Here is a 24,183-nt window from a genome sequence, read left to right on the forward strand (position 1 = left end):
CCAAATTCTGTGCAGCGGTTTATGAGGAGTTGCACTGACAAAAAAACAGGACTGAATGACTGACACACTGACTGACGGACGGGTCAAAATCATTATACCTCACGCAACTTGTTGCATGGGGTATAAAAAGAAAAATAGATAACAGAATTAAATACAAAACCGGGATAAAGAATGAAAGAATGACAAAGATAAGATGAATGAAAATGAACTAATTATGTTTAGATTTATTCTAACAAGTGTTCTAAAGTTGTAGAGTGAAACATTTCAATATTTGACATATCAATACTATTTACATTTACTTCCTACTACATGAAAATGACCTTCATCCTAAATTAAGTGCAAGTGTTAATTCCAGAGAAACCATATTCGTAATAAACATTGGCTTCTTAATGTTGATTTTAATATGAAACCACCAAATCTTCTGGAGCTTGGATCAAGTTCAAAAAACATAAATACATGTAAATTGTAATTATCAAATCCTACAAACACTTGCAAAATCACAGAAATTGTATTGAGTTCAAAAATACTTAAAATTTACACACAGGTGAACATATCATTTTATGAGTAATACTCATAATTTGAAGCATGCTTGCTTTCAGGCCTCAATACTGCTGCCTTTATGTCTTTCATATCTGACCACATTTCTTTCATCATTTCATGCTGGCTTTCCATTTTAACCTTTTCAATAATATCATCTTCGTCTTCCTCTTTCAGGGTCAGTTTTTGAATGTAATTAAGTTTATCCAGGTACTTCTTTCCAGTGAAGGTTTCCAGTCTTTTGCAGATATCTGACATCATTGACCAAGTGTCATCGAATTCTGTCTGAGGGGTGGAGGCTGAGCTCACATGCGCAGTCAAATTGTTTCGGGTTAACCTGATTCTCTCTATGTCATCACCAACCATAATCTCTCCTGGAGCAGGCATACTGTTACCTCCCCATGATCCTTTTGTCGGTTTAGGGATCTTTGAGCAAATGTTTCTGACTAAGGTGTACGTCAATGAAATATCAAAAATATTATAACCAGAACTTTTAGCTTTTTGCACGAGATCCTTTTGATCTTGGTTTAATTTGATTTTAGATGATTTCACTTTGTTTTCAATATGGGAAGGTGGTACCTCCATCTCCAGCATATCTCTACATGCCTGAATTAACACATCATTTGTTGCCATTCCAAGTTTGGCAAATCTAGATCTACCTCCCAGGTCTAGTCCAGAGGTAGCGCTGGCAACACTCGTCTTTATCTGAAACAAAATTTGTTTTCTTTCAGTTAATATGATCAGGCCATCTTAAATAAAACATAAACAATCAAATACAAAGTTAAATAAGAAAATCATTTAGCTCTTTTTACTAAAAAGTTTAAGCAGATTGATGTTCAGGTGGCTTTAGCGATTGAATGCTGCATGATTCCAAAGGATCTAAAGGTCTTTAATGTTCTGAAAAAGTGGGAAAATTTAGTTATCAGACCGGCGTCATGTTTTTTTATACTCTTATGCTTCATTTGTAGGCCTAAGAAAACTATAAATGTATTATTTGTAGACCATCAAATTTTAACATTTTAGAAACTTTAAAATTTTCCAAAAGAAGTTTTTGTGGTCATAATAGTATGGCAAGGAATAAAATATCTTTATTAAAATACTTAGTTATCACAAATGTTATGCATTTAATGATTCATAGATCCTTTAGAAACCTCCAATAAATCAGGTATTCTTTTATTAACCTTCATATCATATTAATATTTTTGGTTCAAGACATAACAAAAATAATTATTTCAAAAAATATTAAGCTTTCATAGGAAAGGGGGGATGAACTGTTTCTGCAAGGTAATATCACTTTCAGATGGCTTTATTATAAAGAAATCTCAGAGAGGTTTATAGCTTCAGAAATGGGTGTTAAATATATTTTAGCAGAATGCTTCTTGTCATGTATATTACATCAAATAGCATAATAACATTATTTGGGTCCTTTTTACAGAAATAGATTCAGTGTCAGTTTTTATACCAAGTTTAAGTTATATGTAGTACGTGTACTTTACATTTTAGAAGAGTTACCTGTTTCCAATATTTTGTGATGTTGTTTGTGTTGATACGATGCTTTTTGTTTGCCGGACAGGATGGACACAGAAAAGTCTCTCTGATAAACTTAGATTCACTGATGACAGCGCTTTCTTTGCTATCACAAAATCCAGTAGGTTTACACTTGAACGCAACATGGAATTCTGAGTTCTTCTCGAATGTGCTGGAAAGATTGTGTAAAATATGCTCTATGTTTTCTCTGATCTGGTGACATGTTGAAACATCAACTTCTCCTTCCACAACAAACACTTGCAACTGAATTTCTGTTTGGGTCATTCCAAGCAGAATATTATGTTGCATGTCCTGATACATGAACACAGCTGCCGTCTGATAAATACATTCCTGGTCTCCATCAGAAAAAATCTCCCAAGGAATCTGAATGCAAGTTGCTATAAGACGATGGAAAATGCTGGCAGGAAGAAGATCAAATCTGTAGCAAATGATGGATGAGGCATGATATGATGAAAAGTATTCCATACAAAATGGTGTTTTGTTCATACAGGGAACATACCATTTTTTGTCACTCAATTTAGCTAAGAGTCCTAACTTCTCCATGTACAGCATAATATCATCTTTGTGTTCAATGTAACCATTGTTGTTCATTCTCCATATAGCAGACAGCAAAGTGTCATGTAACTCTCCAGCTTCATTGAACTTGTCCCACTCTGAGGCAAGGTGAAACAAATCCTCCTTTGCATGGTTTTCATCTGTTATAACATTTTTAAATGCATCTGCGAACCACTGAACGTCAAGAATAATTACTTCATTGAGGAATTCTTGACCAAAGTGTAAAAGTTCTCTGATGTCATGGAAGAACTGCAGCATAACATTTATATCATCAGTTTGGAGCTTTATTCCCTCTGGCAATGCTTCATTGAATCTCTGTAGTTCAGCTTTGCTCAAAATCTTGAAATTTCTCTTTTCCTGAAAGAATTTTTCAAACATTGCCCATGATTGTGGAAGTTCTTCACCCCAGTGATCAAGTTTGGGCACAATATCAAGAATGGACCGTTTGATTTTTTCAATACTTTCATTGTCATGGAATCCAACTGCAAACTGCCTCTTCACATCAAGATGTTTGTGCAACGTTTTCTCCTTCATTTCTAAAATTTTCCATATTTGTCGGAAAAACAGCATTTTCTCCTGTTGAAATAAATCCCTTCTTATATTATATGCAATTGACAAGATATTGGTAGGATGATGCTCAAGCTAATTTAATTGGTTCACATTTTGTCTGTTAGGACAGACTTTATCTAACACAAGGAAGAACTTACAAATTACAATAAGCAATATAAATTAAAACCCGGGGCACACTACAATTATATGATTGTTATCCATATGAATATTATCAAAAATGTAGGTATTCTTCTTGTATTGTTCAAAAACACTTAACAAGAGGCCCAGGGGCCACATCGCTCACCTGGGCATTTTGGCTAAGAAAAAAACAGAAATCAGTTCAGTATTGAAAAGCTTAAATATTAAAGTGGTATGATATGAACAAACTTGAATCTACACTACCTGAGGATATTTCTAAATTAATATGCTTAAAATTTGACTTTGCTGTTTTAAGAAGAGAATTTATATATATATATATATATATATATATATATATATATATATATATATATATATATATATATATATATATATATATATATATATTCTTTTGTATAACATGATCTCCTGTTATGGCTTATGGCCCCTCTATACTCCTGGAGGTCATGATTTTGAACAAATTTGAATCAACATTATTGAGGATGATTCTTTATAATTATGACCTATCATGGCTTTGCTGTTCTTGGGAAGAAGAATGTTAAAGATTTTCCTATGTATTCCTATGTAAAACTTTGATTGCCCATTGTGGCCCCACCCTAGCCCCAGTGGTCATGATTTAAACAAACTTGATTTTACAATACCTCAGGATGATTTCACATAAGTTTCATATTTTCCAGCACTATGGTTCTTAAGAAGAAGATTTTTAAATGATGCCATTCACTTTTCACAAAGTTGTAATTATCTCCCCTTGAAAGAAGCCATCGCCCTTCATTTCAACAAACATGAATCCTCTTTACCCAAGGATACTTTGTGGCAAGCTTGGTTGAAATTGGCCCAGTGGTTCTTCAGAAGAACTTCAGAAGAAGTTGAAAATGACAATGACAGACAACGGACAACTTTCGATCAAAAAAGCTCACTTAAGCCCAGGTGAGCTAAATATGAAATAAGTTCAGAGATTTCTTTGATTTAAATACCTGAGTTCAATGACCTTAATCATTCACTTGAGAAATATTAGCCGAACAGATACCTAACCTGTTTAGCACAATCTAATGCTATACCATATAATAATCAATTCCATATATTTACTAAATAACTGTTAAAAGTTATTTGAAATGATGCTTTTCGTAAATTTTATGGTCGTTATAATGACCTTGTTAAAAAGTATGTCCTATCACTGGGTCGTATTTTGGCTGACTTGTTTCATACTAATTGTTAGGCCTTTGTTTTTGTACTGAATTGACTACAGATAGTTCCTCTACCTGATCAATACATACGGCTCACAGCGGGTGTGACTGGTCAACAGGGGATGCTTACTCCTCCTAAGTACTTGATCCCCCTCTGGAATTTCCAGGGTCAGTGTTTTATGCCTTCTTCACATATTTGTATTGTTTGTGGATTTTCTGAGATCAATCACTGTTCGTTATCTTTACCTTTTACATCATGTCACTCCAAAATAAAAACAATCGAATCTTCATGCTATGTGAATACTTGCTTTCCATTTTGACTAAATTCCTCCTAGGTACATGTAATGTAATTCTTTAGTTAACTGGGAGAACACATGAAATATTTTTTACATATGTCAATGTGAAATGCTATTTAACCCCTTTTGTGACCCATTCTAAGAAATATGGTCTCATCTTGAAATTTTACTAACTGCACTACAGTACAGTCATGTTAATATTTTAATAATTTTTTTGTGATTAGAAAAAAAATCCCCCAAATATTCTAGTTGAAGCTTAACAAGAGGCCCAGGGGCCACATCGCTCACCTGAGCACTCTGGCTAGGAAAAAGCAGAAATCAGTTGAAGTCAGTTTTGATATAAAAGTGGTTCGAAGGGGGGGGGGGGGTAATTTGAACTTGAATCTATACTTCAAAGGGATGCTTTTGAATTAATATGACAACTAATGCTGTTCTTAGGAAGACAATTCTTATTGATATATCATTTGTTTCCTTTGTATAACTATGATCCCCTGTTATGGCCCCTCTGTTCTCCTGGGGGTTATGATTTGAACAAAATTTGAACCTACATTACCTGAGGATGCTTGCATTTAAATATGACTAATTATTGTTTTGCTTTTCTTCAGAAGAAGATTTTAAAAGGCTTGCTTTTTCCTATGTATTCCTATGTAAAACTTTGATCGCCCATTGTGGCCCTACCCTACCCCTGGGGGGTCATGATTTAAACAAACTTGAATCTACACTACCTGAGGATGCACCCATAAAAAAAAACAAACATGGCTTTGCTGTTCTTGAGAAAAAGATTTTTACAAATTTTTCCTATGTATTTTACGTAAAACATTGATCACCAATTGTGGCCCCACCTTACCCCCGGGGTCATGATTGGAACAAACTTGAACCTGCACTACTTGATGCTTCCATGTAAATATGACCAATCATGGCTTTGTTGTTCTTGTGAAGAAGATTTTTACAGATTTTTCCTATGTATTCTTATTTAAAACTTGGATCGCCCATTGTGGCTCCACCCTACCCTGGGGGTCATGATTGGAACAAACTTGAATCTACACTACCTAAGGATGCTTCCATATAAACATAACCATTCATGGCTTTGCTGTTCTTGAGAAGATTTTTTAAGAATTTTCCTATATATTCCTATGTAAAACTTTGATCACCCATTGTGGGCCCACCCTACCCCCAGCAGTCATGATTTGAACAAACTTGAATCTACACTACCTGAGGATGCTACTACATAAATATAACCAATCATGGCTTTGCTGTTCTTGAGAAGAAGATTTTTAAAGAGTTTTCCTATATATTCCTATTTAAAAATTTGATCATCCATTATGGCCCCACCCTACCCCTGGGGGTCATGATTTGAACAAACTTGAATCTTCACTACCTGAGGATGCTTCCATATAAATATGACCAATCATGGCTTTGCTGTTCTTGAGAAGAAGATTTTTAAAGAGTTTTAGAAAAATATTCCTATGTAAAATTTTGATCGCCCATTGTGGCCCCACCCTACCCCAGGGGGTCATGATTTGAATAAAATTGAATCTACACTACCTGAGGATGCTTCCATATAAGTTTCATATTTTCAAGCACAGTAGTTCTTGAGAAGAAGATTTTTAAATGATGGCATTAATTTTTCATGAATTCATGATTCTCTCCCCTTGGAAGAAGGCGTGGACCTTCATTTGAACAAACTTGAATCCCCTTCACCCAAGGATACTCTGTGCCAAGTTTGGTTGAAATTGGCCCAGTAGTTCTGGAGAAGAAGATGAAATTGTGAAAAGTTTACAACGACAACAACGCCAACGACGACAGACAACGGACATATTTTGATCAGAAAAGCTCACTTGAGCCTTCGGCTCAGGTGAGCTAAAAACATAGGTAATCAAAGATTACGAAGCTCACCTCGACGAATGTTATCTATAAGTAATTCAAATTTCACATCATATTTTTTTTCCAGTTAGTGTACATCCAAAGATCAATATCCATGCAAGTTTGATTTAAGTAGGACTTATAGTTACTTGGAAATAGACCTGCTCAAAAAATTTTAACCTGTTTACTAATCAAGAAAACTTTGGTCAGTTCCAAAATCCAGAGCAAGTCTGGAAGTTTTCATCCTTAGATGCACTATCTATACAAAGTTTATCATAACAGGCCATAATATTTTATAGCTACTCCCAAAAAATTATCTTGGTCACTCATCTGGAAAATGTAGATCATATTTAGATTCAAAGCAAGTCTGGAAGTATCCATCCCTAGATACATCATCCATGCTAATGTGGTTAAAATATGGCTAAAATTCACTCATGTGGAAAATCTAGGTCAGATGCAGCATCCAAAGCAAGTGAGTTACTGTACATCCCTAGATGCATCATCAATGCTAGTTTGGTTTAGGTAGGACTTATAGTTACTTGGGAACAGACCTGCTCCAAAAACTTTAACCTGGTCACTCATCTGGAAAATCTAGGTCAGATCCAGCATCCGAATCAAGTGTGAAAGTGTCCATCCCTAAATGCATCATTCATGCAAGTTTGGTCTAGGTAGGGCTTATATTACTTGGGAATGGACCTGCTCCAAAAACTTTAACCTGCTCATTCATGTCGAAAATCTAGGTCAGATCCAGTATCAGAAGCAAGTGAGGTAGTGTCCATCTCTAGATGCATCATCCATGCAAGTTTGGTTTAGGTAGGACTTATAGTTACTTGGGAACAGACCTGCTCCAAAAACTTTAACCTGGTCACATATGTGGAAAATCTAGGTCAGATCCAGCATCCGAAGCGAGTGTGGTAGTGTCCATCCCTAGATGCATCATCCATGCAAATTTGGTCCAGGTAGGGCTTATAGTTACTTGGGAATGGACTTGCTCCTAGAACTTTAACCTGGAAGCCGACGCCAACACCGACGGTATAGCATAATCTCATCTCGACTTCGTCGAGGTGAGCTAAAAATTCAATATATTCTTCCAAGGATGCTGTGTGCAAACTTAAGTTTAGTTGAAATTGGCCTAGTGGTTTTTAGTAGTTGCATATGTTAAAGGTTTAATGAAAGACAGACCAACAGAAGTGCACAAAATATGTTCAAAAAGCTCACTTGAGCTCTCAGCTTAGATAACACAGGTACTTGTTTCGGTAATAAATTTTTAACCCATAGTATAATAATAACACAAGGTATCTAACTCCGAATGACACGGAGTACCCCCTTCCCCCAGAATCGCACTCAATTACACTTTCAGAGGAAATACCCTGACAAACTGTTTATACCTATGTTTTCTATGATAATTTATCTACACAACCATATATGGCATGCTTGTCTTTATTTTCTTTAGTCTCCGTAAACAGCGTCAAAACTCTGCTCGTCGAGTGGAAAAGTCGAATTCAACCATGAAATGGTATGTGCTAATCCCGCACAGAGAACAAAATTAAAAAATGAGTGGGTTTAAAAATTCAATTCCAATGTTTAAATATTGCATGAGTAAATAGAACTTGTTTACGTCTGATTTTCCCTGAAAACATTACGATGTTTATCCTATGTAATTTTAGAAACAGATTTTTAGCCAATCAAAATCTCTGTGCGGGATTAGCACATACCATTTCATGGTTGAAATCGTCTTTTCCACTCGACGATTACAGAGACTAAAGAAAACTAGTGGGTATTGTTTTTTTTTTACAAAAAAACACGTCTCCCCTTCTTTACCAACATTAACGAGTGCAAATATATGATCAGGGTAAAAAATAATAATGTAGTGCATCTCAACTCAAATTCTGTGTACAAAATTTCAAGTCTTCATGTCAAACGCATCTCAAGTAATGGTCTGGTTGTGTTTTTCTTAATTTGACCTTGAAGAAAGTGGTCAAGGTCAAATATTTTGATGCAGTACATTTAGTCTCAATGTTGTCTTTCCTTGTTCCAAGTTTGAAATCCTAATGTCAAAAAGTTCTGAAGTTATGACCTAGACTATATTTTCATGTAAACGATTGACCTTGGCTTTATTAATAGGTCAAGGTGAAAAAATGTTGCCATTCACCCTTCCTCTATACCACCTCTCCATGTTCCAAGTTTGAAGTCTTAATGTCAGGGTTCTCAAGTTATGGTCTAGTCATGTTTTCTCTATTTGACCTTGAAGAAAGGGGTCAAGGTCAAAATTTTGAAGCGTTGCATCTTGTAACAATGTCTTCTTTCTATGTTACAAGTTTGAAGTCCTAATATCAAAGGGTACTCAAGCTAAGGCCTGGACTCTATTTTGATGTAAAAGAATAACCTTGACATTATAATAATTGGATCAAGGTCAAAAATTTTGGTGGCATGCATCCTTCCTTCATACCACTTCTGCATGTTCAATGTCTGAAGTCTTTATAACAAAGGATTCTTAAGTAATGGTTTAATCAAGTTTTTTCCCTATTTGACCTTGAGGAAGAAAAGAGGTCAAGGTCAAAAATTTTGGTGTGTTGCATCTTGTATCAATGTCTTCTTTCTATGTTACAAGTTTGAAGTCCTAATATCAAAGGGTACTCAAGCTATGGCTTGGACTCTATTTTGATGTAAAAGATTGACCTTGACCTTATAATAACTGAATCAAGGTCAAAAATTTTGGTGGCATGCATCCCTCCTTTATACCACCTCTGCATGTTCCAAGTTTGAAGTCTTAATGTCAAAAGGTTCTCAAGTTATGGTCAGATCGTGTTTTTTCCCTATTTGACCTTGAAGGCAGAAAGGGGTCAAGGTCAAAATTCTAATGCAGTGCATTTTGTCTCAAGGTCTTCTTCCTATGTTACAAGTTTGAAGTCCTAATATCAAAGGGATCTCAAGTTATGGGCTAAACTCTATTTTGATGTAAAAGATTGACCTTGACCTTATAAATAGGTCAAGGTCAAAAATGTTGGTGGCGTGCACTCCTTCTCAATGTCATCTATGTATGTTCCAAGTTTGAAGTCTTAATGTCAAAGGGTATTAAAGTTACGGCCTGGACAAAATTTGGATGAAGAAGAAGAAGAAGAAATTCAATAAGAAAATCGACAAAAACAATATGTCTCCCCTGGAAGGGGAGACATAATAAAGACAAGCATGCCATATATGGTTGTGTAGATAAATTATCTTAGAAAACATAGGTATAAACAGTTTGTCAGTGTTTTTCCTCTGAAAGTGTAATTGAGTGCGATTCTGGGGGAAGGGGGTACTCCGTGTCATTCAGAGTTAGATACCTTGTGTTATTATTATACTATGGGTTAAAAATTTATTTCGGAAACAAGTGCCTGTGTTAGATAAGCTAAAAAACTTAAAACAATGTTTTCATTCTCCTTTACGAATTTAAGGTTTTTTTTTTTAAAAAAACTTAATACATCTCAATTCTTAGTGATTAATCTAAAACCGCCTTACTACAGATCCATTCCATTATCATTAAATTAAAAAAAAGGTTTCTCATTCCTTACCATTGATTTTAGAGGTATAACAAAATATTCAAAACTCTTGCACACTTTTTGTCAATTGTTTGTTCTAAAATTCATTTAAAAAATATATATATGATTTTTTGATAATATAAAGTTTTGACTTTTATTTAGAAGAAACAAAAAGTTTGCACCTTTTCTGTTTTGTTTTCACTGTGTGTACCAACCAGGATCACAGGAGCCTTATCACTGCTGTACTGGTGAATGGACTTCATCCAGAATTCAAGGTAATCTGAATTTAAAACAAAACATAATGTAAACAAATATTCCCTGGATAAAATTGGACCTAATTATTTTTCAGGTAAAATGCAAAACTATCAGTGAAAAATGAATTATACAACTACTATGGATTTTTTTTCTCTCAATATTTTATAATTTCCCAATCATAAATTTAGAAGCTGAAGTTATGCTATCAGTCTTTTTATATATGCTGACTGACAATAGACTGCAATATTCATATGTAAAGAAACTTAGAAGTGTAGAATCTGGCATCAATTTGTCCATAGCATTATTATGTTCTGACAAACCTGTCTTTCACAACGTTGAGATTGTTTTATTCCTTAGGATGTTCAAACATAGGTCTTGGCTAGTGGGATTTTCAAATAGATATCAGTGAGATCCTATCAGCCAAATGTCTAGCTATTGTATACTTGTAGTTCTGTCAATGCTAATTCTAATAATGATATTTTTTAGTGATATACTTTTAAAAATAGATTACACTGTATATCGATTATGAAAGTCATGGGAGATGGAAACAGTATTCCATACTGCACATACAACAATCGTAAAAACAATTGTATTTCTTGAGTTGGTATGATATCATACTGAATATATCTGTAATGATCATAATTTTTGAGACAAATGTTATTAAGATTTTTGTGCTCATCTGGAGAGAAGGTATGGATCATTTTAGAATTGATATATACACTGTATCTTTCCTGTCAATGACCTTTACCTTGGCTACTTAAGCAAGGTCATAAAATAGCTTTAAGAAATCCTAGAATGAACATGAATTTCTGGTTTTTCTCCATTACAAAAACAAAATTTTGCTTTGAATTATAATCGCACAAAAGGAAGAAAGAAAACTTTATTCATTCATTTTTATGTTCCATAAACATTGTATAATAAGAGGCCCCTGGGACACAATGCTCACCTGAGTCACTTTTGCTTAGTAATTTTCTTTATTTCCCCCTTTATTTAAAGAAAAATATTTTGACTCCATGCCAATATGAATCAAAATCGAGACCTAATGGAGATAAGATTTATTCAAAGTTAAATCAGTACAACATTGGAATGCCTTAATATTAGTGCGATCAACATAAACCTGCTGTTTTAGATAAAAGTTTTGTCCAACACATATATGCATTAAGTCAAATTTGGATTTCTGAATTGGGCTCAACTCTAACTCCAGTGCTCATGATCTTAAGACAAAAATAAACTCCAAAGTTAACATCTTTGATAAGTCTTCCTTTTTATTAAGATTTATTGTGATTGTGATCTTCCACTTTATTTTACCGATTTCGTCCTATGTACTCCCTTGTAAAACTCTGATAATCTATTGTATTCTCAATAGTTTATCGAGGAATCTAATCTGAAAAATAAACTTAAACCTAAACTGCTTATAGATGCTTGCATTAAATATGCCTTATGAGTTGGCTGTTCTTTGAAGAAACAAGAGGCCCAAGGGCCTTACCAGTCACCTGAGTATAATACAACACTGTAAAGGATCCATAGAAGTATATTAAGCAAAATTAACTAATAGATGAAGCAAGAAGAAGCTATCTTGCTCAAGAATTTCAAAATTCTAATAAGAATACCCGAGCGATCTCCTTGGGATCATACTTGGTTTGCCCAAGTCTTACAAGAATGATAATGAATGCAAAATATACAAATACAATGGACACTTGCCTAGTGTGTAAGGTATTAATATATATGATGACCGTCAAGCGAAAACCACCCTTATGTGCATTGTGACGTTATCGAGAAAACGAGCGCTAAAGTTGACATCATAAATGTTTGCAGTATTTTGCAAAAAATTGTGCAGTGAGAAGATTCATTAGTAATTAAAGTCTTTCTTTAATAAGTAGATGCCTAGACTAGACAACACATGAGTAGTCTTGAGTGTAATTACTAAAGCCTACTGTAAAGTATTTTTGAAAAAAAAATTATTTTTTTTTTTAACGATTAGTTAAGGACATTGGCAAGTCAGCCTTTTCCGGAGAAAAAAGGTTTAATACATGGGTTTTTTCACTTATAAAATAGTGATTGAGAGTGATCTCCCGTGTAGAATTTTCTAAGCGGTGAAAACCAATAAAACATATATTACAGAGGTAAACAAAAGCATGTGTATTTCCTTCAATGGGTAGAATCATCTATACAGCAATAAGAAAAGTAGTAATGGCTTTGTTGTACATTGTATTCAGGGACAAAGAGCCAACAGGTTGTCATTTACCATAGTTATGTTCAGTATGCTGGGAAGGGCAAAGATGTGACATATGCTGAAAGGTAGGTCGATCATGCCGTCTGACAACATTTCTTAGGACCTGTGACGAAATCAGCATTTACTAACAGTAAACTACGAAAAAAAGTAAAATTAAATCCATGCCAATATTTTTATGACGACAACCGTGTTTCAATCAATTCAATCAATTAAATGATAAAAACAATCAACCAGTTTCTTAACCAATTTTAGCTGTTAAGGGACGCAACTCAAAAATGATGATCGGTGCCGGTATATCCATGTCTTGTTTCTATATATACATTTTCAGCCAAAATATCTAGAAATCATAGGAAATGAAGATACAATAATGTATATAATACAAACACTGTATGAAATAAATGGGTTTTGAAGAAATATTATGGTGAAAATTATGTAGGTCCCTTTTATCAACATTTTACATAGGAAATGCATTAAATATTGTAAAAACACTAAATTTAACAAAATCTAAAAAAGAATGTTGGATTGGTAGGTAAAATGATCCAGAATATAGCCTGATTAGTATATAACCTACTCAAAAGTTCTTGAAAAAATTCTATACAATAACCAGGAACCTTGCCAATGTCCTTAAAAGCAAACTGAAAGTGAAAAGTTTAAGGAGTAGAAAATGCATGATCCTCGCCCTTGTTTACATTTTCAATTTCAAAGAGCATTTTTTTTTACTTCAAAAACATATGTATGGGGAGAAATCGCATATTATCTTAAAGCTTGGGCAGTAACAAACAAGAGGCCCAAAGGCCTTAACAGTCACCTGAGTATAATACAACACTGTCAAGGATCCATAGAAGTATAGAACAAAATTAATTAATAGATGAAGCAATGTTGTTCATGAATTTCAAAAATCTGGTAAAAATACCCTTGCTTATTGTAACGTGTTAGACCCGAGTGATCTCCTTAGGATCACACTTGGTTTTCCCAAGACTTATAGGGATGATAATGAATGCAAAATATACATATACAATGGACATTTGCGTACATCTTTGCTAGCCAAGGGTTTCTGATACGCTACTCTCCTCATAAACCCTTGACATACGGTGCTGACAAAAGACAGGATTGTTTTCGTCACGTGATCACGATTCTTACCAGGTACGCACATATTGCATCATCAACAGAAATAAAAAGCTTATTTAAACAAGAGGCCCAAGGGCCTTAACGGTCACCTGAGTATAATACAACAATTTAGAGGATCCATAGAGTATAAAATGAACTGAAAGGTGAAGCTTTCTTGCCCAAAAGCAAGAAAAATAGGGTGATCAGGATCAACAATATTATTAGTCTAGTATTCATTAACAGTTCATAAATTAGGTTCTTATCTGTTCCCCATTTATCACTCTCACCAGACAGTATGTAAACAAACTATCAGTGCTTCTGTACTCTTTTAATTCCTTGTTGAAATCTCTTACATTGGCCTCTCTTGGTCTTTGATGACCATCTAATAAGACAAGTTATTTTTGTGTCGTTTTTATTTATCTATTATTTACAAGTCTACCTGATCATTTAAACTATGAAAGTACATTTTGTATTATACAACAAAAATTCTTGCATAATTCTCTTATTCTATTAACCTTTCAAGTACATTATTTACAGTGATTAATTATCACAAGTAAATGGCAAAGGGGAATAACTCCTCTCAGTAGAATACAAATTAATAGAGCCCTGGCCTGGACCAGAACACTTGACCAAATGGTCCTGATGTTCAAAAATCTGGTAAAAATACCCTTCCTTATTAAAACTTTTACTCTTTTTGCCTCTGATATGCCCAGGTGCAGAGAAGATTTTTAAAGCATTAATGCATTTTCACTCTATAATAAATAGAGCCCCACCCTAACATCAGAACCTCTGATCCAGGGATCATGAAATTCACAATTTTGGAAAGGCATCCTTGCTTATCATAACTATGCATTTGTTTAAATAATACCCAGGAGTAGAGAAGAAGATTTTCAAAGAAATAATGCACTTTCACTATATGATCTATATAGCTCCACCCTAGCACCAGAACCCCTGACCCTGGGACTATGAATTTCACAATTTCGGTAGAGTCACTCTTGCTTATCATAACAATGTATTCAATTTGTTTCAATAATACCCAGGAGTAGAGAAGAAGATTTTCAAAGAAATAATGCACTTTCACTACATGATCTATATAGCCCCGCCCTAGCACCAGAACCCCTGACCCTGGGGCCATGAATTTCACAATTTTGGTAGAGCCACTCTTGCTTATCATTACTATGTATTCAATTTGTTTCAATAATACCCAAGAGTAGAGAAGATGATTTTCAAAGAAATAATACACTTTCACTATATGATCTATATAGCCCCACCCTAGCACTAGAACCCGTGACCCTGGGGCCATGCATTTCACAATTTTGGTGGAGGGCTCAATGCTCATTTCAATCATGTAACAGTTTGACTGCTTGATGTCCAGGAGTATAGAAGAAGATATTTAAAGATTGCATTAATTTTGATGGTTTTGGCCCCACCCCTCATGCCCCAGGGGGGTAGGGGCCACGAATTTCATAATTTTTGTTCCCCTTCACCCATGGATGCTATATGCCAAAATTGGTTGAAAATGGTTTGCTGGTTCCAGAGAAGAAGCTGAAAATGTTCAAAAGTTTACGACCGATGAACGACGGACAATGCATGACGACGGACGAAAAAAGATAGAAATAGGTCACCTGAGTGACTCAGGGGGTCTAAAAATAATGTTTTTAAAGAATTATTAACAAGAAGGTAATGTTTTATGTTAATTTGTTATCTAAACATGTTAAAATACAAATCTACATCTTCAGTATAGATTCTTAATCACATATTTTTCACGTACGTAGATTAAGATATTGGATGACACCATATAACTATTCATAGAATGACATGTTATCTTATGGATCGTTGTTTACTTGCATTTTTCATTCCCGATATTAAAGAGTCAAGATATATCCCGAACGCAAATATCGTCATTTACAAACAAGAGGCCCATGGGCCACATCGCTCACCTGAGTAACTTTGGCCATGCTGTTCTTTACCAGATTTTCCCCCTTGTAATACCTATTGTGGCCCCACCCTACCCCCCAGGGTCATGATTTGAACAATTTAGAATCTTCACTACCCCAGGATGCTTCCACATAAGTTTCAGCTTTTCTGGCCCAGTGGTTCTTGAGAAGAAGATTTAAAGATTTTTCCTATATATTTCAATAAAAAAACTTGGATTACCTATTGTGACCCCGCCCTATCCCCGGGGGTCCTGATTTGAACAATTTAGAATCTTTAGAATCTACACTACTCCAGGATGCTTCCACACAAGTTTCAGCTTTTCTGGCCCAGTGGTTCTTAAGAGGAAGATTTTTAAAGACTTTTCTTACATATTTCAATGTAAAACTTGGAGTCCCTATTGTGGCCCCGGGGGTCATGATTTGAACAATTTAGAATCTTCACTACCCTAGGATGCTTCCACATAAGTTTCAGTTTTTCTGGCCCAGTGGTTCTTGAGAAGAACATTTTTAAAGATTTTTCCTATATATTTCAATATTAAACTTGGAGTCCCTATTGTGGCCCCACCCTGCCCCCGGGGGTCCTGATTTGAACAATTTAGAATCTTCATTATCCGAGGATGTTTTCACATAAGTTTTAGCTTTTCTGGTATAGTGGTTCTTGAGAAGATTTTTAAAGATTTTTCCTATATATTTCAATGTAAAACTTGGATTACCTGTTGTGGCCCCACCCTACCCCTGGGGGTCACTATTTTAACAATTTAGAATCTACACTATCCCAGGATGCTTCCACATAAGTTTCAGCTTTTCTGGCCCAGTGGTTCTTGAGAAGAAGATTTTTTAATGACCCCACCCTATTTTTGTATTTTTTTTATTATCTCCCCTTGTAAGGGTATTTGGCTCTTTATTTTAACAATTTAAACTCCCCTTCACCCAAGGATACTTTGTACCAAGTTTGGTTAAAATTGGCCCAGTGGTTCTTGAGAAGAAGTTGAAAATGTGAAAAGTTTACAGACGGACGGAGGGACAGACGGACAGATGGACGGACGACGGACAACGGGCGATCAGAAAAACTCACTTGAGCTTTCAGCTCAGGTGAGCTAAAAACAATAGCTGATTGGTCGAACGACATTGATCAACTCCAATCACTACTTGAGAAAAAAAAAACTCTTTTTAACACCGTATGCCAAGGGCTTATGAGGAGAGTAGCGTATCAGAAACCCTTGGCTAGCGAAGATGACTTGCATATTGTGTAAGGTATTCAATATATATAGATATGTTTTTGTCACTTGCCTAGTGCTACATTTCAGTACACACAGAGTTGGATATACAACATGGCTATTTGCCACTTGTCACAAATTACAATAGGTCACCCTGACTCTCTGTGATTTTTTATTTACTTAGATAAAGTATAAAACAACTTCGTCCAGTCTCTTGTCAACCATGACTCTACCAGTGATAATAACTCATCTACTGTCAAACAGAACACCACAGTATAAGCATACTATGTACAATTACAGCTTTTGCTAAATATATTAATAATGTTTATGTCAATTTTTTATATTTCTTTCCAGGCAAGAATCTGACTTTGAGAATGCTTTGCTCATTTAAACCAAACATTCATTTTTATTTTGTTTCTATATATATAACATTCTTTATTGTATTTTCATTCAATTAAATAGTCTGTTAATATAATGATATACAAGGATTTCTTGATTAACAACATCTAACAAGGGAAGTAACTCTCATTTGCTCCACTTATCACAATTGTGTACTCTGTTTGCCTCCGACATACCAAGGAGCGAAGAAAAGGTACATTTACTTATAATTTAATTTAATACATTTACATTGATATTATTGCATTTAGTTTCTTTGCTTAGTACTCAGGGGTAGAGGAGAAGATTTTCAAAGCATTAATGCATTTTTGCTAATTAATCAATAGAGTCCCACCCAAGCACAAGAACCCCTGACCCTGAAGCCATGAAATTAACAATTTTGGAAGAGGCATTCTTTCTCATCTGAACTATGTATTTAGTTTGTTTGCTTAATACCAATTGCAAGGGGCAGAGGAGAAGATTTTCAAAGCATAAATTTATTTTCAGTATATAATAAACAAGCCCCGCCCTAACACCAGAACCCCTTACCCAGGGGCCATGAAATTCACAATTTTGAAAGATGTCATCATTCTAAATTATCTCTCCCTGAAGGAGGGCATGACCCTTCGTTTGAACAAACCCAAATTCACTGTATTCAAGGGAGCTTTGTGGCAAGTTCATTTCAAAAAAGCCGCAATGGTCTTTAGAAAAAGTCGAAAATGGGAAAAGTTTAAAAACTATAGACACCAGAAAAAAACATGGTGAAAAAACATGACAGACGACATACAAATTCTGAACATCCTTCAATCAGAAAACCTCACTTGGACCTTCTGCTCATACTAGTTAATAATTTTACCTCTGTGTGTCCATCCCTTGTATATGGAGCCTTCCTGTCTACAAACTTCTTCTCCAACCGTATCATCAAACTTCTTCTCCATATTGAGCACCAGAATGAAGAATGCTCGTGGACTCAGAAAAATCTGGTGTGAGGCATAATATGCACACTGTCCCGCAAAGTCAGTCATGGTAACTTTTTTCTCGGGATCATCTGAAAGGTCTTTTGTAACTATCTGTAATATTCCAGAAAGTTCTGAATCACTAGGGAAATCTTTTCCATTTGATGTAGCCAAGATCTGTTCATATGATGAGGTACTTTGAATGTTGGTTTCATCATGGGACATCTGTCCACGATATGATGCCTCTGCAGTAGAACCTCTACTAGCCAATGGCTCCACTATATCCGGAATTTCCACATCATTGGCTTCTTCCACAGGATTTTCAGGATCACTCAGCTGTTGGTTTGTTTTCTCAAAACTAATCTTAAAGCGTTGCTGCTGGTGTGAAGAATTTACTACAAAAGGCAAAATAACTTAGACATGCAATTCCTACGAAAATTAGTCTTCTGTTTTTTTTTTAATTCTACCATGTCTACTGTAGTCTTGGAACTTATTCAGAGACAAATTCAATGTTGGACTAAAATTAAAGACTCTTAATGTACACAGTTTTTATCACAAGCGCAAATTGAAGCATGTTGTATGGATATTTTCTCCACTAAATATTCATTATAATAAATTTGCATACAATAAAACATGTAAAACAAGTTTATAATGACATCACAATGACCCCTTATACATTGTAGGTAGCATAAATTATGTTCTTGTACATGCATGGATCTTTATATTCTGATGACTGATGAAAAATTCATTGTGGTGAAGTACTTTGTGATAAAATACCTTTCTTCAAAGTAGGTACATTGTATTCACAGCAAGCATTCTTGCCAATACTGTGATATGCTGTATATATACAATTTTTGAAACAAAAGACCATTGTGCCACAACACTCACCTGAATCATAAATCATTCATGACAAATAGATGTGAAAATTAATCCCTATTAAATTATCAGTAAATAAGCAATACCTTGGATGCTGTCTGTCACATCAAAAACATCCGTGTGGATATCGACTCCCCTGGTTGAACTGATATTTTTCTTTATTTCTTCGAGGTCAATACCCTTCAGTCTCTCTAACAATGTTGTTTTACCACTACCAGCACACCCTATTATCATTCCAGAGGCATGGTACATGGTTGTCTTCCCTTTCTTTAAATTCTCGATAAAATTCATCACAGATTTGTCTCCCCTCAAAATAATCTGCATTGGTATTCCAACTATTAAGACAAAAGCACTTGCAATTCAATGCTGAAACAGTCAAATTCATAATAACATACAGCCTCAAAAAGAAATGTCTTGTAATTAAAGAAAACAAAATTTGTTGGATACAAGTAACTCTATTCACTCTGGTGTTGGGTAGTGTTCAGTTAGTACTCTGGTTAATCATTTGCATTTTTTTTTTCATGCATGAAAGTATGACAAGATCTGTAAAAAGCTTGTTAATTCAATTTTAACTTATTTGATAAAAATATCTATTGGAATGGAAAAGCCACTAAGTCCATTTTTAAACACTTTCTTAACCTAAAAAAAAGTCTGTGATATGCATCAGTTACTTTTATGGTATAACAATTAATGATCATTATCACTTTATTCCCTCATATAAAATCATGTTGCTTATTGCTTATGATTTTCCAAAAGAAATATTTATGCATTTTACAATAAAAATAATCATAACCTGTATAACCTGTGAGGAAAAATTGCTCCAAAGATATTTCAACATGACAAATGAAAGACGTATCCCATTCGGAGTAATTTGTCTTATAAGAAGATCCTTCAACCTTAATATTCATGAATTTCTTAATTTTGAAATCAAATAAACATACCCTTGCTGAACACCAAATCATGTATTGATGGGTCCTGCATTGTTGGGTGTTTGAAAATATCCTCTCCAAGTTTTTCTATCAATTCTTCCGTTTGTTGTGGCAATAACCAGCAAAAGACTTCATTCTCTTTTGGAGGGTAAATCCATGACCTGCAGTACTCAGCTATGTTTCCTTTCTCTGCCAGAGTCAGGAAGATATCCACAAATTCTGAATTCTTTGAGAGTTCGAGGAAACTGATATCTTTGAAGATATCAGAAGAGAACCTAACCTCTGATTCATTGAATTTCACGATTGGTTTGTATTTTTCTAAGTCTTCAAGTGTAAATGGCTTCGTGATTTCCTTGGACTGAAAACCTTTGGCAACAGCGTTGTACTTGTTTATCCAGTTTCCTTCTCTCATGTTTATTTTGTAAGAACTGGAAAGAAGAAGGCACATCAAGAATGCATCTCCACCTACAAAATTAAATAAAGAAAACTAGTTGATATGATTGAAATGTTGACCATCTTCAACAACACAGCTTTAACAAGATCTTCAACAACAATAGCCTTAACAATAATTTTCTGGTTGTTTTTTTTTCTGCCAGTGACCTTGAACTTGCAGGAATGACATTCTTCATGATCAGGACACACCCATAGGGAATAAAATCTTTGTACTAAATATGAGCTTCCATTTTTTTTTATTAAAACCTCGAAAAAAAAATTCTATAATTTTTTCTTTGAGTGACATTGAACTTGCCAAAAAGACCTTGCATCAAGGTCCAGACACATTTTTGGGTCATTAACATTCTCTGTACCATGTATAAGCTTCCAATGATTTACAAATTTATATCCAGGATAAAATTTCATGGACAGACAGACTAGGTGAATTCTATATCCTTCCACAAAATGCTGTCAGTGGGTAGAGCGCTCACTCCATGATCAGAAGGTCGAGTGTTTGAATCACGGACGCGACTGACCTAAGTCTGTAAAAAAATATGTAGCAACTGTTCCTTTGCCAAGCCCTCGGCACTTTGAAGTGAAAGTTACGGGTCTTTTGAATGAGACCTTAAAAACCGAGGCCCGTGTCACGGTAGGGCTACAGCACTGGCACGATAAAGAAACCTCACTACTCAATGGCCCTGAGTGTCGGGTAAAGGTCTAAATTTGAAGCCCTTCACCGGTATATGGTGACACCTCTATATGAGTGAAAAATTCTCAAACGTCACGTAAAACAACATACAATCAATCAATCAATCCTACCACAAATTTGTTTGCATGGGTAAATAAAAGCAAAAAAAAAAAAAAAAAAAACTGACCGAAGAAAAAGAAATAGGACAAGAGGCCCAAGGGCCACATCACTCACCTGAGCACATTGGCTAGAAAAAAGAAATCATTTTAGTATTCGAAAGGTTTAATATAGGTGATCACAAATACCCCCCCCCCCCCCGAAAAGGGGGGCCTGATTTATTCACGTTTGAATTTACACTAACTGAGGATGCTTTCATATTTGTTTGACTAATCAAAGCTTTAGAAGATTTTTTTTATATGTTTGATCTTCTATTGTGGCCCATTCCTACATGTACCCCCCGGGGGTCATGATTTGAAAAAAATTCGAATAAACATTACTTGAAGATGTTTCTTAATTAATATGACTATGCATTAATATGATTTGTTATTCTTGGTAAGAAAATTTTAATGATTTATCCTATGTATTCTCATTTAAAACTTTGATCACCAATTATGGTCCCTCCCTTCCCATGGGGGTCATGATTTGAACAATCTTGAATGTAAACTACATAAAGATGTTTCCATTAAATATGTCTAATCATTGATTTACTGTTCTTAAGAAGATTTTTAAAGACTTATCCTATATATATTTCTATGTAAAACTTTGAAATTTGAATGCCCATTGTGATCCCACCTAGCAAAAGGGTCATGATTTGAAGAAACTTGAATCTACACTACCTGAGGATGCTTCCATATAAATATCACAAATCATCTCTTTGCTGTTCTTGAGAAGATGATTTTTAAAGATTTTTCCTATATATTTCTATGTAAAACTTTGATTGCCAATTGCGGCCCCACCCTACCCTGGGGGTCATGATTTGAACAAAATTGAATTTACATTATGTCAGAAAGCTTTCATATAAGTTTCATCTTTTCTAGCCCAGTAATTTTTGAGATACACCCACCCATTTTTCACTATTTCTTACTTATCTCTCCTTGGAAGAGGGTGTGGCCCTTCATTTGAACAAATTCGAATCCCCTTGACCCAAGGATACTCTGTGCCAAGTTTGGTTAAAATTGGTCCATTGGTTCTTGAGAAGAAGATGAAAATGTGAAAAGTGACCACGACAACAGACAACCATAAAATTTTCAGTGAGCTAATGATCAGGGGTCAACAAAATAATTTGTTTAGTACTCAATAAAAATCTTAAAGTAGTTCTATTTAATTGCCTGCACTTGCCTCCATTTGTCGCTATCGCCATTTTGTCTAAACAAAGCAATAGGGTTTGAGCACTCTTAGAAAACCAATCTCATTCCCTCTAACATTGACATTTGTCTCTTTATTTTACTTTTATTTATAACTCTATCTGAAAAAACTATAAAAGTATTTTTTGTAATGTATGTTAAAAAAAATCTTTTAAAACTCTCTCATTTAAAGTGGTAAGCAATACCAAACGAAACTTCCCCCCAGGGGTTATGATTTGAACAAAATTGAATCTACACTACCTGAGGATGCTTCCATGTAAATATGACTAATCATGCCTTTGCTGTTCTTGAGAAGAAGATTTTTACAGACTTTTCTTCTGTATTCCTATATAAAACTTTGATCCACCATTTTGGTCCCACCCTACCCCCGGGGGTCATGATTTGAACAAATTTGAATCTACACTACCTCACAAAGACTCTACATAAGTTTCATGTTTTCAAGCACAGTGGTTCTTGAGAATATTTTTAAATGATGCCATTAATTTTTAACGAAATCATAATTATCTCCCCTTGGAAGAAGGCATGACCCTTCATTTGAACAAAATTCAATTCACTTTACCCAAGGATACTTTGTGGCAAGTTTGGTTGAAATTGGCCTAGTGATTCTTCATCAGAAGATGAAAATGTGAAAATTTGAAAGGTTTACAATGACGACAACAATGACAACGACAACAGACAACGGACAAATTTCGATCAGAAAAGCTCACTTGAGCCTTTGGCTCAGGGGAAAAATCACACTTTTAGTTTTTAACTTTCAACTATTTTGAAAACAATGCATGTACAATCGCTTTCCAAGAATTGTCAGAGCAGCTGAATGCATTCCTCTAAAGGTTTTGGGACAATATACAACAACTAGCTGATTTGTGACCAAACAGTTACTTCTTGAAGAAAATAAAAAAAGAAGACTAGCTTGGGTAAATTGGATAATTAGTTGGTCATAATTCAGCACAATGTGAAGTGATCAAACTTATCCATGCCTCACCGCACACAAGGTGCTGAACACTTAAACAATTAAAATACAGCTTTGGTTGAGAAGTGTTCAAAAGCAGCAATGTTAAATTAACTTTTACAGGGTTTCCTTTTTAAATGTCAGTAATTCAATTATATAAATAAGTTTATATACTTGGGAATTTTTTTTTTGTCTATTTTAACTAAAATGCTGACTTGTGAGAACTTGCAAAAAAAAAAGAAATAGCTTCAGAGTGTTCTTTTAAACAGTTTATCTACAATTTTTGACCTGATAACAAGCACTCATGCAAATCAAAACAATACTTCAAACGGAAAATGTCATAACGTGGAGGTATCCCATGCAACCTTAATCGACCTTTCAGTTGCATTAATTACAGTGATAAAATATCATAAGGAATACGAAAGGGGAATAACTGCTTTAAGTAGACTAACAAAAAATATTGCCCTGCCCTAGCACCAGAGGTCCTAGACTAAGGAGTCGAGAAATTTACAATTTTAGAAAAGGCACCCTTTCTAGTTATAAGCATGCACTAACTTTAAGTTTCCTTAATACCCATGGGCAGAGTGGATGAAGAATTACAAGGCAATTATGGATTTCACAATATATTCAACAGAGGCCGACCCTTACACAAA

The 24,183-nt window shown here is 34.8% G+C and overlaps 2 protein-coding genes across 2 annotated transcripts in view; both read right to left on the reverse strand.

Annotated features, from left to right (window-relative positions):
* Positions 1-247: 247 nt before the first annotated feature.
* On the reverse strand, positions 248-18,438 carry LOC133201904 (probable serine/threonine-protein kinase pats1). The gene is made up of 4 exons (XM_061337694.1): positions 18,193-18,438; positions 10,395-10,492; positions 2,050-3,216; positions 248-1,242 (listed from the first exon to the last, which is right to left on the reverse strand). Exons 1-4 carry the CDS (start codon positions 18,359-18,361, stop codon positions 559-561), a joined length of 2,118 nt encoding a protein of 705 aa, XP_061193678.1. The 5' UTR covers positions 18,362-18,438; the 3' UTR covers positions 248-558.
* LOC133201991 (uncharacterized) overlaps positions 18,381-24,183 on the reverse strand; it is a 25,022-nt gene continuing 19,219 nt past the window's right edge. The window contains exons 7-10 of the mRNA XM_061337775.1: positions 20,110-20,562; positions 19,255-19,503; positions 18,490-18,687; positions 18,381-18,406 (exon numbers count right to left, since the gene is read on the reverse strand). Of these exons, the coding sequence (XP_061193759.1) occupies positions 18,381-18,406; positions 18,490-18,687; positions 19,255-19,503; positions 20,110-20,562 (926 nt within the window). The remainder of the gene's footprint in view (positions 18,407-18,489; positions 18,688-19,254; positions 19,504-20,109; positions 20,563-24,183) is intronic.

This window comes from Saccostrea echinata, unplaced genomic scaffold (genome assembly GCF_033153115.1).
Source record: "Saccostrea echinata isolate AGI-Se365-2 ecotype Australia unplaced genomic scaffold, CSIRO_AGI_Sech_v1 ptg000046l, whole genome shotgun sequence".
In the NCBI taxonomy this organism is placed as follows: Eukaryota; Metazoa; Mollusca; class Bivalvia; order Ostreida; family Ostreidae; genus Saccostrea; species Saccostrea echinata.